The sequence below is a fragment of the Ictidomys tridecemlineatus genome, chromosome 4, assembly GCF_052094955.1.
Source record: "Ictidomys tridecemlineatus isolate mIctTri1 chromosome 4, mIctTri1.hap1, whole genome shotgun sequence".
Classification (NCBI taxonomy): domain Eukaryota; kingdom Metazoa; phylum Chordata; class Mammalia; order Rodentia; family Sciuridae; genus Ictidomys; species Ictidomys tridecemlineatus.
Genome location: NC_135480.1, coordinates 54,663,874 through 54,678,938, shown reverse-complemented (window position 1 = coordinate 54,678,938; position 15,065 = coordinate 54,663,874). Strand labels below are relative to the sequence as shown.

General features: G+C 36.5%; 1 protein-coding gene across 2 annotated transcripts; it reads right to left on the bottom strand.

Moving 5' to 3' along the window:
* Window positions 1-9,609: 9,609 nt before the first annotated feature.
* Window positions 9,610-14,057, bottom strand: LOC101978652 (olfactory receptor 5P1). 2 transcript variants are annotated; one of them, XM_078046537.1, is made up of 2 exons: window positions 13,521-14,057; window positions 9,610-10,724 (listed from the first exon to the last, which is right to left on the bottom strand). In XM_078046537.1, the coding sequence occupies exons 1-2, from the start codon at window positions 13,533-13,535 to the stop codon at window positions 9,798-9,800; spliced, it is 942 nt and encodes a 313-aa protein (XP_077902663.1). In that variant the 5' UTR covers window positions 13,536-14,057; the 3' UTR covers window positions 9,610-9,797. The 2 variants fall into 2 exon arrangements, with proteins under 2 accessions (XP_077902663.1, XP_005341134.2); XM_005341077.2 differs by lacking the exon at window positions 13,521-14,057 and having other exon boundaries at window positions 9,610-10,733.
* Window positions 14,058-15,065: the final 1,008 nt, after the last annotated feature.

The following is a 15,065-nucleotide window of genomic DNA, read 5'->3' as shown; positions in this document are numbered from 1 at the left end:
AGTGGTTCCTTGAGTGACCCTATCTTCTCCCATGAGGTCAATGGCCATCTGAGTGGTCTTTCTTGAAAACCACATGAACTTCTTCACTGGCCTTTTCCCCAGATTCTCAGACTCAAGTGTGCTCTGACCAAATTTATCATATTTCTTCTAAAGCTGTTCCATCTCCTTCATTTCCTTTCTCAGTAACTTCTCAGTCACTTCTTGGTGAGACTGGTATTCCAAAAAACTTGGGGTAGTCCTCACTGCGCACCTTTATACATGGCTGGCCTCATTCCTTCTCTTTTCTTCTCTTAAAAGGAAAATATTTATGTATTGACCTCATTTATCTAAGCCCCTTTGGTTTAGATGTTAAAATGCTTCCCAATTAATTATGATAACTCTATGCCTGGATTGGCCCTGTGTGTTTCAACTCTAAACGATTCAAGTAATTAAAATCATCCAGACTTAAGAGATGTGGATGCATTTGTCTTGTTAAGTCCTTATTGTTCAGGTTATAGATCTATGCTCGTTTTACTCTCAGAAGTTTTGAATCAATTGAAGCGTGAAAATGAAATGAAGATATATGGAAGAGCAAAATAGTACCTGTAGAAATGAAAGGGATGACATTAGGGAACGTGCTTTTTATTTGTGGACACATGTTTTCATATTCTGTTGTTCTTCTCTTTTGGTTATTTGCACTGCTGGGGATCAACCCCAAACCCTTGTGCATGCTAGACAAGGGTTCTACCATGGAGCTAAACCCCCAGCCCTGTTTTCATGCTCTGAATCCTAGAATTTGATACTCTCTCCTTCTCTGTCACTGAACAGACATTCAGATCTTTCCATTGAAACTATTTTTACCCATCAGCTTACAACATGGCCCAAAACAGTCATAAGCACTGAGGGCAGGCCTGGTCCCAAGAGAAAGGAGGAAAAAGAAGGGCTGGGATATTGTTTTGGGGGTAAATCATGTCTTCTCAAAATTCATATATTGAACTTTTAACCCTTAATACTTCAGAATGTAACTGCATTTGGAAATAGGTTCATTACAAATTTAATTTGTTAAGATGAGAGTTTACTGGAATAGGGTGGATTCCTAATACAGTATGACTGATGTCCTTGAAGAAAGGGGGATTTTGGACACAGACATCATGCAGGGAGAATGCCATGCAGAGATAAAGATGGAAATCTGGATGCTTCTATGTGCCAAGGAATGCCAAAGACTACCTTCAAATTTCAAAAGCTAGGAGAGGGACATGGAACATATTCTCTCTCACTGCCCTCAGAAGGAACCAATCCTGCCAACACCTTGATCTTTGACTTCTAGCCTCCAGAACTGTGAGATAATAAATTTATGTTTTTTTTAAGACACAGAGCTTTTATCCCTTTGTTATAATAGCCCTAGTCAAATAATACAATTGCATAACTAACTTTTTCCCTTAAAACTCACCGTCAATTAATCTAATCCTGGAAGAGAAGGGCATGAAGGCTTGGAAAGATGCCAGGTGTGAGTCAGTAAGTGAAGATCAATATTCCTGTTACGAAAAATCAAAAACTCATTTCAAACAATTTTATTAAAAGTTTTCAATTACTACAGATCATAGGCAGGGAAAGGAATTTTAAAAGATTCTGATCTGTTGCGTTAAAAATTTCTTAATCTATATAAATTTCTGAGAAACATTCCCCTTCTGAAATAGATTGGGACTTAGGGGCTTATAAACATTTGTCAAGAATTTATAAAATATTTACTGTAACAGGGTATTGGAGAAGGTTAAAAACAAAGGGACAAGAGAGGGCCATGAAATCATTGTATATTATTTTTGAGATGGTGGTAATATAGATGCATACATTTGTCAAAAGTCCTGTATGTGTATTACACTGCAATAAAGTTGTTTTTAAGAAGATTCTACAAGAGAATTCTTTCTTTCCCATTTTTAACTAAGGCTACAGGTATCACCTACCTGCCCATGTGATTAATGCTGTTTCTTAACTATTTCTCAGAACTGTTGCTTCCTCTCCTGTTATACCTCCCCTGGTTTTCTATAAGTTTATGCTCTTTGGTATTCTTAATTCCTTTATTTTATGCTATCCTTATACCTGCATAATTTTTTCCTCTTTAAAAATATTTAAATATTTAAAAATATTTAAATAAATAAAATATTTAAAAAAAATTAAATATTTTATTTATTTAAATAAAAATATTTAAAAATATTTTTAAATATTTTAAAAATATTTAAAAATATTTAAAAATATTTTATTATTTTTTAAAAAAATAAAATATTATTTTTTTTAAAAATAATAAAAAAAATATTATTTTTTTTAAATAATTTAAAAATTATTTAAAAAAAATTTAAAATATTTTTAAAAATATTTTTAATATTTTTAAAAATATTTTAAAAATATTAAAAATATTTCCTCCTTAAAAATATTGTTTTTCATTTTCATGCAAGTCTACTGGTGATGTTTTTTGCTGTTGTTGTTTGAGGGTTTTGTTTTTACCAGTTAAAAATCTTAGAGCACTTATAAAATTTTATTGTTTTCTAGTTTCAATCATTTTCCTTGAAAGTCAACCATCAATCTTTTTTCTTTTGTCTTTGTTTTTGTTTAAGGGAATATAACTTTTATCTTCTCCTGGAAACTTATAGTTTCTCTCTTTCTCTGTTTTTTAAAATATTTTGTTTTAGTTGTAGTTGGACACAATACTTTTATTTTATTTTTATGTGGTGCTGAAGATTGAAGCCAGCACCCCACACGTGCTAGGTGCGTACTATAAAATTCAGGTTTTTTTTTTTTAAATTTAATTATGGGCAATGAGGATAAAAAATTGTAGAGTCTGTACATGAGAGGGTCTTACTCCAAAATCTATTTGATTTTCTTCTGGCAGGTAATAAAGGCATTGGATTGAACCCTTTGAGGAAATGGAAATCTTGTACTCAAAGAGATCATTCATACAGAAACAACTGATATTTCAGTATGCAATATACTCCTAAACTTGCATTGTATTAGAACAGAAATAGCATTTCCAGAGCTGCTTGGACATTATACTTTGTTGGTGATGATGTATTACTAGCTTAGTCTTACTTCAAGGTAAGGTATAACCCTTTAGGAGTCTCAAAAAGCTTAGAATGTTACAGTCTCCTCCATCTTAAATGGCCTAACTCTATCAAATTAGCACTACAAAAGGCTAAAATCTCTGCTCAGATCTTCAGCCTCCCACAGGATGCCTTGTGCCTGGTGTTTTGATGTCCTGCCAGCCCCTGTGTGGCTTAGGAGTAGTCAAATTTCTTGAGACAAAACCACACATAGAATTTCAGGTTTGTTTCTATACAGTGGTTTCAGGATCTTGACCTGGCAAATCTTAGCTGCCTTGGCATCTTCGACCTCCAAAGTATGTACTTACCCTGTCACCCTACTAAAAGGCCCAGGACCTACCTTTTTGCTGAATCTCTATTTCATAAGGAACAAGGAAAGCTTGGTCCTTATGCCATCCCTGGTCTGCTGCAATTTCTAGATACTTGGGCCTCTTTTGGAGGCACACTCAGTTGCCAGAACTCCCTGGAAGTATGTTGTTCAGGCCTAAAATCAGTGGTGCTCATTTGCCTGAAGGAGTCTTTGACCAACTGCCTCATGTTCTTGGCTTCAGCTATCTTATAGTTATTTAAATATTGGAGCTAAAATATTTAATTCATACATGACTTTAGCTATTATAAAATGTTGTGGATGATATACATTATGGCATTTATTTATAAATCATAAAATGAATTAATTTATAAATTTAATTTATAATTTATTAATTTATTTATTCACACAAATGAGTCACTTTATTAACAAACTTTCTGACAGAAGTTAATAGACAATTTTCTTTAGTCTCAGCATGAAAATTATATGCAGAGGAAATGGAAGCAAATGTATAATCAAGTTTGTCCTTTGATTTATTCACTTTTTTCTATATAATATATAAAATATTTTAATGTATAAACATTTCTAGGCTTTTTGTTAGTTTTACCTTACTTTGTATACTTTTCTACTTTATTAGAAGAAATTTTCTGCTAAAATATGAAGAAAATGATAGGAATGACACAAAGTATTTTCAAATAATTCAAGCGTGAAATGGAACCCTCTTAGTAAAACAGCTAAGGGTGACTGAAGCACACTCTCTATTTATCCAGCCTCACCCCAATGTGACTATAACAGTCTTCTAGCATTATGACCCTGTTTTCCCACACTTAGCCTCACGAGCAATTTCTACCTATGTGATTTGTGCATGTGGATGAATATAGCCAGTTTTCTCTTCTGGTGACCAAGTTTGAGTAAATATTTTGAAGTGTGTGGTAAGAAAAAGTCATATAGTAGATGCTCAGGTTAAAAGGGTTATCTGTGTTGGACACTGAGTGAGAGACTTCTTCCAGTAAACTGGAATCAAATTATGGTTGTATACTTCCATCCTTGGGTGATTTTTGTCCAGAGAAATACCTGCAGCACATTTTTGTCCTAACTTTCCAGTTCTATACTTCCTTTACACTGGCATAGTCACTTTTGCACTGTCTAAATTTGGTTGTGTATAATCACTTTGGCAGAAATATTCTTCTTGGGCTAGGGTTGTAGGTCAATGATAGAGCACTTGCCTAGCACAAGTGAGGCAATGGGTTCAAACCTCAGCACCATGTAAAAATAAAATAAAGGTATTGTGTCCATCTACTATAAAAATATTTTTTAAAAATATTCTTCTTTCTTCTAGCTTTTACTTTAGTTTTAGAACTTAAAAATATTTTCAGTTCTACAAAAGTGGTTCACATATTATATAAATTTAAAAAATATGTACACACACCATAAAATACAAATAGAAAAATAATTTCAACCCAATAGTGGTAGACGTCTCCTGTTCCTCTTTCTAGATTTTTTTTCTGCCTATTTTTTACTCTAAACTAAAGAGGTTGACCAATATGAACCCCATCTACAGACCCTCTTGCCTGTGGCTCCTGGGAAATCCTGGCAGAGGAGACTGAAGTCTGAATGCTCCCCTGGTTCTTTCCCTTTTAGGTCACCTGGGATGGCTGTGGCCTTCCACCAAATGCCACATCTCTTGACAGGTGTCCACTCAGCATAACTCTCCAGGTTCCTGTAATCATCTATACCTCTTGCCCTTCCAGATCTTGAACTGGTCACTAGCCCTGGGAAACACTATTACTCCTGAAATCTTTAGTTTTTCCTAAATTCTTCCCATGACCTGGTAAGTTACTCCTTTACTGAATTCCCTTCAATTATCAAGACTGAACAAGCCATCTGTTTCTTTCAGATAACCTGAATAACACATCATTTTCCACAAGTTATTTGTTGTTAAAACTTCAATGTTTATTCTTTAAAACATTTAATTTTTTGAAAAAAATCACACTTTTCTTTTTACAAAAGAGTATATTTATCATACTATAAACAAATAGATGGTATATAGAGTAATAGACTATTTTATCATCCATAAATTATACACATCAGACAGAACTTAATGAATTCAAGTCTAAATTTCTTAAGCTGACTTTTATAGAATTCCCCAATGTGATATAATATTTTTCCAGCATTATGACCCTCTATTGTCCCACAATGACCTTGCAAAACTTAGTTACTCACTGTTCCTTAAATATGCTCCCTACTTTTCTGCTTCATGGCCTTTCCTTTTGTTGAAATTACTTTCCACCTATCAGTTATATATGAAGAACATTCCCAACTGGCTTCAATCTCACCCCTGTGAAACTGCTTTTATTAAATCACCTAAGTCGCCAAATTTGAAAAACATCAAAGTACCCATCATCTTTCTTTTTGAATCACTTTTCTTTTGTTATTCTGTAATTTCACATTCCTTATCGGGGCTTCTCCCTGTCTCTCTTATCTACTTAAATTCTTCATTGATGAAGATGTACAACCTTTACCAGAACTTAAAATGTTGGACTATCCTTGGTTTCTTCCTCATGATCTTATATGTACAGCCAATTATTAGTCACATTTACACATTACTTTGAACTTCCTCGACCAAGAGTGAACTTCCTCGACCAAGTGCTTTTATGAAGTTATCCAATCACAATTTTGTGCTGCTATAAAAGAATCTCACAAACTAGGTAACTTATAAAGAAAAAATTTAATTTCTCAGAACTCTGGAGGCTGAAAGTCCAAGATTACGGCATCAGTATTTGGTGTCTGGTGAGAATGACATCCTCTAAAGGGAAAAAACACTCTATGTTCACATGATAGGAGGCATAAGGGCAGAAAAGAGTGAACTTCCTCCACCAAGTGCTTTTATGAAGTTATCCAATCACAATGCAGGATCTCTCCTGGCCCAATAGCCTCTGAAAGGACCCCCTCTCTAAATATCACCACGTTGGCAAAACCTGAATTGTGACAATACTTTTAAACCATAGTACCACTTGAATAATGTTGACTCCCAGATTTATATATCCAACATTGAGCTCTATGTGAGCTAACTGATATTTGCATAAGCAGTGAGGGTTTGAAGAATATGGTAATTTTTGAAGAGTTTACCAGGGATTGAACTGAAGGGCCTTGGACCACTGAGCCACATCCTCAGCCCTATTTTCTATTTTATTTAAAGACAGGGCCTCACTGAGTTGCTTAGTACCTTGTTTTTGCTGAGACTGGCTTTGAACTTGTGATTCTCCTGTCTCAGTCTCCTGAGACATTGGGATTACAGGTGTGTGCCACTACACTCAGCTAGAATATGGTATTTTTAAAGAGCTGATGGAAAGCTTTACAATACCATCACTTGTAATAAAATTAAAAAATAGAAAGTGTATCTCATTGTAAACTGAAACTACATTTAAGAGCCTGCAGACTATTTGATCTTTTCTGACTGAAATATCATGATTTTGGAGAGATGGAATGTTGCATATAAAGACCCAAATTTAACTTAGGATATCTTTAGTCCCTTTTAATAGACATTCATTATCAACCTCTGGGAATGATCTAGCATTCTCATGACTACTAGATAAAACTTCCAGAATATATAGCAAGCTTAGATGACCTTAGGTGTCTACCAACTCTACAGCTAAGAATGTGATTACATCTGAATCCTGTAAAAGATTTTCTTACCTTGTTAAAGATAACATCTGAATTAAAGTCATTATGCTACATGATATATGCATATCCATGTTTACAGCAGCACAATTCACAATAAAAAAAAACTATTAAACCAGCCTAGATGTCTATTAATGGATGAATGGATAAAGGAAATGTGGTATATATACACAATGGAGTTTTATCCATCCTTAAAGAAAAATGAAATTATGTCATTTGTAGGAAATTGAATGAAACTTGAGACCATTATGGTAAGCAAAACAAGTCAAACTCAGAGTGCCAAGGGTACTATTTTTTCTTTCATATGTGTGAGATAGAGAGGAAAAAGGGAAAGAAGGAGGAACAGATCTCATGAAAATAAAAGGGAGATTAGTAGAGGAAAAGGAACAAGGGATGAGAGGTAAGGAGGGAGGGGGAAGTGCTAGGGAGTGATATTGGCCAAATTATATTGTCTATAGTGTTCATGTATGAATATGTAACAACAAATCCCATCAACATGAACACCTAAAATGCACCAATTTAAAAAGTATCTATAGAGTGGTACCCTGAGGATTAATGGTATTTATGCATGGAAGTGATGTATACTTTTAAAAAATAAATCTAGAAAAAAAAGATAACATGTAAATAAATCCTATAGAATAGATTTCCCTGTCTCTCTGTAGCCTGCCAACTTAATTACCCCCACCTACTTTCTTTTGTGGCTTTAAAAGCTCATGTATCTGAAGAAACATGTTGTTCCAGGTAACTTGTGTTCCTGGGCCATGGTCGTGAAGATTTGCCTCAGAACAAACCATTTTCTTATTTTCTCAAAGCAGAGTTGTTATTTTACATCAACATAACATATTCCTTGGATTTGGCTTGGAAGTTTTCCAGAAAGATTGTGTGAATTGTACAGTATGTAAATGAATTTCATGAGAGTTGTCAAAAATAACTTGGTGAGTCCTGTGTACCAAATTATACTCTATTGAGTTAGACAAAATTCACACTTCTAAATTTTCCAGATAATTCTTTCTCTGAAGGCTTATGGGACTGCTGTGAGAAAATTCCTGTAAAATTTATAAAAAGCTTTATTTTTTAAAGAAGGGCCTTCAGAACATGATTTAGAAGGTCTTAGTCCAACTGGAAGGTTTAATAAGGCAATAGATATTTGGAGGTCTTAACAGAGGATCTTACAGTCTCAATCTGGATTTGATCTTTGATCTGAAGCCATTTCCAACTTTGAGAATATTTTTATGGAAGTTACTAGAAATGAGAAATACTCTTATTTTCAAAGCCAGCAATATCTAACTGCCTTATTTTTCTATTTTTTTCTCAAAAATAAAACAAATCTTTTTTAGTTAAGAGCTTTCTTCTTGTATTTTATCATAGGCATCTATGTAGTACTTGAAGCACTTTCTGTATTCTACTTCCAATCTTCCTGCCTCAGCTTCCCAAACTTCTGGAATTATAGGTGTGTGCTATTGCTTCCAGCTTCAAACTTGTTTTAGTATCTCCCCAAATCATCTCTCTCATCTCATTACACTGAGGAAGGACAATCAGATTCTCAGATTTGCTTTAAGATACCATAAACAGTTGTGTCAGTATTTTCTTTGAAGTTTCTAAATTGCAGCAAATCTCTCCGCATGCATCCTTTCTAGTCTCATGATGATGATAATGTAAATAAAAGCAGATCTTTTTATAGAAAAACAATTATGTAGAGTGATCTGTGACAAAATTTCTCAATTTTTGCCAGTTCTAATTTCTTTATAAATCTAGTCCTATGGAACGATGCTTGTTGTAAAAATACTAATTGTAGTGTTTAGATTTTAGAATGCCTTTATAAAGCTCTATAAATAATGAAGGACACATTATGTCAGTAGTCTATTTTTTTTAATGTGTATTTAAATATGGTTAGAATTCCAGCCAAATCAAGTGATGATGGTGCCAAGACCTGATTTTCCAAAGGACAGGAATCAATTCAGTTTTCATGGCCTTACAGTTGTGCCAGTGTCTGGACAAAATAGACCATCTTGCATAAAGTTTGTCCAAAAAGTTTATGCAGTATACCAACTTAGGTTTGATAACCTTAAACAAATCCCCTACATCCATTAACAGTGCTGACATCAGTAGACTGATTGTGGTGGAATAGTGTAGATCAAGTGAATTGAGCATTAGAAACAGAGAAATTGAATCCATCTAAATCTGAATAAATTATTGAACTCCCTAAGACTTTCTTTCTCATTTGTAAGCAAAATTTATAATGTCAGCATCAGATTTTTTGGAAAAATTAAATGTAGAAGCATCAGGGTTTTGGAATCTTGATTTGAATGTTGACTTCACATCTATTTACCTGTATGACTATTGGTACTCTACTGACTATCTTTTTGTCCAGACAGTTTATTTGTAAAATAAAAATGATGGCACCTCTTAATTGTGTTGTTGTGCAAAATAAATGATTTCACAGCTATAATACGTTTAGAATGGAGCCTGACACATAGTACAAATTATTGTTTGTTAAATAAATTAAATAAAGGAAGAGGGCTTGGCATTTGCAGGAGTTCAATAATAGCACTAACTATTACTATCATTTTTACTGATTTTGAGGTATCTCCCAACTGATATAGGTGCATAAAGGTGAGAGTTAGAACAAAGAAATATTATTTAATTTAAACAATCAGTTAAGAAGCATATGGTAGGTACTATGTGTGATATGAGTACATGAACACTAGATAAGTAGTCTTCAATTCAAAGAATAGATCCTAAAAATATATTTTGACAGTTGCCTTCCTCAGGGCCTCCTTTACATCTCTGTTCCTCAGGCTGTAGATGAGGGGGTTCAACATGGGGATCACCACTGTGTAGAACACAGACACCACTCGATTCTGGCTGGTGGAGTAGCTGGACTTGGGCATCACATAGATGAAAGTGATGGTCCCATAGTAGAGAGTGACCGCAGTGAGGTGGGAGGTGCAGGTGGAGAAGGCCTTGTGGCGCCCTTCAGAGGAGCGCATCTTCAGGACTGTGGTGAGGATGTAGATGTAAGAGAGGACAATGACAAACACTGTGACCACGATGATGGAGCCAGAGGAGATGGAAGGGATAATTTCAATTAAGGAGACATCTGAGCAGGCAAGTTTCAACAAAGGGGAGAAGTCACAGAAAAAGTGATCGATTTGATTTGGTCCACAGAAAGACAGACTCAATAAACAACTAGTAAATGTCCAAGCATTCACACAGCCACCCAGGTAGGAAGCCCCCACTAAGAGAAGGCAGACTCTGGGGGACATGTGGGTGGAGTACAGCAGAGGAGAGCAGATGGCCACATAGCGATCATAGGCCATGACGGCCAGCAGGAAGCACTCAGTGGTTCCACATGTCACCACAAAACATAGCTGGGCTTCACAGCCAGCCACAGGGAAGATAGTTCCATGTTCTAAGAATCCTATAAGCATTATAGGTGTGACTGCTGTGGAACACCCAATGTCCACAAAAGCCAGGTGGCTGAGGAACAGGTACATGGGGGTATGAAGCTGAGAACAGCTTCTTATTAGAGCTATGATGCTGGTGTTGCCCATTAAAGTGACAACATATATTCCTAGAAATATCACAAAGAAGATGGTACAAAGTATAGAATCCTCTGTCAACCCCAAGATGATGAACTCAGTCACCGTGGTGTGGTTTCCAACCTCCATCTCTTGTGTGACTTGTTCCTGTTAAGGGAAATGAGAATTTTTTTTAATGTTTTTATTCCACACATTCCTGTTTCTTCAATTATTTCATAGACTCATTCATAGTAGCTTCTCTGTCTGCCCAACCTGTAAATATCAGTGCTCCATGGATTGTGGTGTTGTTATTGTTTTCTCTTTGCAAAAAAGAAGCATGAGCTTCAGTCTCTACAGTCTGAGAAATTGATTTATTCATGTAATGTTTACATAAAAGTGTCTCTCAAACCTTGACTCTTAGGCAGGTCTCTCTCCCAAGGTCCAGATTCATAAGTTTTAATGAGCTATTGGGAATGGGACTTCCAATACACTGAGAATGATGAGACTCCCGATAACTCATTAACACTATGTATTTTTAGAACCATAGACCCTCTGCCTAATAGAAGAAAAAGTAGGCCCAAATCTTCATCATATTGGCTTAGGACCTGTTAGTTAGTCTTCCTTAGCAAGACTCCTATAGTGCAAGAAATAAAATAAAAAATCAATAAATGGGGGATCCCAATCGCCAACTGTGGGACCCCGGAGATCCAGGCCCACTGATTCGTGCGGCCTGCCCTGCGGCTACAGAAGGCGTGGCGCCCCAGGGAAGCCATTAATTAGCAAGCAGGGAGAGGCTTGGCTGAAACCAGGTGGAATCCCGCCAGCCAAGCCCACACTGACCCCCGGGCTGAGTTCGGGAGTTTAGACGGGGAAGGAAGCGGTACAGTCCCATCCCCCACAGCGGGCACTCCGCCAAGGCAATCAGCAGTCAGCATCTTGAACAGCTGAAATTTCCACCGCCATTCTCCGACAGATCTCAACAACAAAACAGGTGTGTGGCACTCAGCCCATCCCCCATACATCGGGAACTCGCATAAAATCTCTCCTAGGCTTGCCGGGGAGGGAGAATCAGAGTGAGCCTGCATAAAGACTAGGGGGGGAACTAGAGGCACCTGACCTGCAACCCCCCCTACACATCTGCAGCCAAAAGGAAACCTGTCTAGCTAGAGCTGGGGGAGGGGCAAGCAGGAAAAATCCAAAGGACAGAGTGCCTGGGATCCCAATTGCCAACTGTGGGACCCCGGAGATCCAGGCCGACTGATTCGTGCGGCCTGCCCTGCAGCTACAGAAGGCTAGCAGGAGAAACCAGGAGGCTAGAGGCAAGGCCCTCGAGACTGGGCAGCTGGAAATTGCAGGCCCGCCGGCGACAGTTCACCCACTGCCCGCATAGGTGGGCGGTAGGAGAACACCCGGCCGCAGGTGACCGATCACCCGCCTGCGGCCTGTGATACTGGGCGGCTGGAGACCGCCTGCCTGCCGCGACTGGGAGCTGAAATCAAACAGAGACAGTTCAGTCATACCACCTCCTCAGGACACCCCGGCAAGGAACTGGGGCCAGTCATAGCGAAGTAGTGTCGTCACTGGAGCTCGGACGTCGGATCTGCCTTCACAGTGGAACCCACGGCAGCAGGCATAGTTTAACAACACTAAGGAGAGGCATCAGAGTAATACAGAACCGAAACAAATCTATAGAAGAGAACAGAAACACGACAATCAAATAGAGCTGGAAAGCAACGGGGACAACATGAGAAAACAGGGGAAAAAAGGAGTACAAACAATGCAAGACAACTTAATTCTACAAGAGGACATAGAAACATCAGAAGCAGGGATAGGGAAAGAACTCAAGGCATACCTAACTCAAATGGAAAGGAATATTAGAGAAGACATGAGACAGCAAGTCCAAGCAATAAAAATATATTTTGAAAATGAGTTAAACAAACAAATTCAAATGGCAAAGAACGAGCTCTACCAGGAGATAGAGATCTTAAAAAAGAATCAAAATATAATCCTAGAATTGCAGGAAACTATAAACCAAATTAAAAACTCAAACGAGAATATTACAAATAGACTTGATCAAGTAGAAGTCAGAACATCAGATAATGAAGACAAGGTTTATCAACTTGAAAAGAGTATAGTCAACACAGAAAAGATGCTTAAATCCCATGAGCAATCTATTCAAGAGATATGGGATGCCATTAAAAAACCAAACTTGAGAGTCATCGGGATAGAAGAAGGCACAGAGATTCAAACCAAAGGAATGGACAGCATATTAAATGAAATAATTGTAGAAAACTTCCCAGAGATGAAAGATGGAATGGATTGCCAAATCCTGGAAGCCTACAGGACCCCAAACATTCAAAACTATAATAGACCAACTCCAAGACACATAATTATGAAGATAGCCAACATACAGGACAAGGAGAGAATATTAAAAGCTACCAGAGAAAAGAGACAGATTACATTCAGGGGTAAACCAATTAGGTTAACGACTGATTTCTCAGCACAGACTTTGAAAGCGAGAAGATCCTGGAACAATGTATTTCAAACGCTGAAAAATAATGGATTTCAACCAAGAATACTGTATCCAGCAAAATTGAGCTTTAGATTTGACAACGAAATTAAAATCTTTCACGATAAACAAAAGCTAAAAGAATTTGCAGCAAGAAAACCAGCACTGCAAAGCATTCTGAGCAATATACTACAAGAAGAGGAATTGAAAAATAGTGCCCAAAACTAACAACAAGAGGTATCTCAGTAAAGGAGGAAGAAAATAACCAAAAAAGTAAAACTAGCCAAACTAAAATAAATAAATAAAGAAGCATGACTGGAAGTACAAATCATATCTCAATTGTAACTTTAAATGTTAATGGCCTAAACTCACCAATCAAGAGACATAGGCTAGCAACCTGGATCAAAAAAACAAATCCAACAATATGCTGCCTTCAGGAGACTCATATGATAGGAAAAGACATACACAGGCTGAAGGTAAAAGGTTGGGAAAAATCATACCACTCACATGGCCCTCGGAAGCAAGCAGGAGTGGCCATACTCATATCAAATAAAATCAACTTCAAACCTAAGTTAATTAAGAAGGATAAGGAAGGACACTATATACTGTTAAAAGGGACCATCCACCAACAAGACATAACAATTATCAATTTGTATGCACCAAACAATGGAGCTGCAATCTACATAAAACAAACGCTCCTCAAGTTCAAGAGTCAAATAGACCATAACACAATAATTACGGGTGACTTCAACACACCGCTCTCGCCATTAGACAGATCCTCTAGACAAAAACTGAATAAAGAAACTATAGAACTCAACAGCACAATCAATAACCTAGACCTAACTGACATATATAGAATATACCAACCATCATCAAGTGGATACACGTTCTTCTCAGCAGCACATGGATCCTACTCAAAAATAGACCATATATTATGCCATAAGGCAAATCTTAGTAAATATAAAAGTGTGGAGATAATACCATGCACCATATCTGACCATAATGGAATGAAATTGGAAATCAATGATAAAAAAAGGAAGGAAAAATCCTACACCACATGGAAAATGAACAATATGTTATTGAATGATCAATGGGTTACAGAAGACATAAAGGAAGAGATAAAAAAATTCTTAGAGTCAAATGATAATACAGACACAACATACCGGAATCTATGGGACACAATGAAAGCAGTTTTAAGAGGGAAATTCATATCCTGGAGTTCTTTCATCAAAAAAAGAAAAAACCAACAAATAAATGAACTCACACTACACCTCAAAAACCTAGAAAAGGAAGAACAAAACAACAGCAATTGTAGTAGAAGACAAGAAATAATTAAAATTAGAGCAGAAATAAACGAAATTGAAACAAAAAAAACCATTGAAAAAATTGATAAAACTAAAAGTTGGTTCTTTGAAAAAATAAATAAGATAGACAAGCCCTTAGCTATGCTAACAAAAAGAAGAAGAGAGAGAACTCAAATTACTAATATACGGGATGAAAAAGGCAATATCACAACAGACACTACAGAAATACAGGAGATAATTAGAAACTATTTTGAAACCCTATATTCTAATAAAATAGAAGATAGCGAAGATATCGATAAATTTCTTAAGGCATATGATTTGCCCAGATTGAGACAAGAAGACACACACAATTTGAACAGACCAATAACAAAGGAAGAAATAGAAGAAGCCATCAAAAGACTACCAACCAAGAAAAGCCCTGGACCTGATGGGTATACAGCGGAGTTCTACAAAACCTTCAAAGAAGAACTAATACCAATACTTTTCAAACTATTTCAAGAAATAGAAAAAGAAGGAGCTCTTCCAAATTCATTCTATGAGGCCAACATCACCCTGATCCCAAAACCAGACAAAGACACTTCAAAGAAAGAAAACTACAGACCAATATCTCTAATGAACTTGGATGCAAAAATTCTCAATAAAATTCTGGCGAATCGAATACAAAAACATATC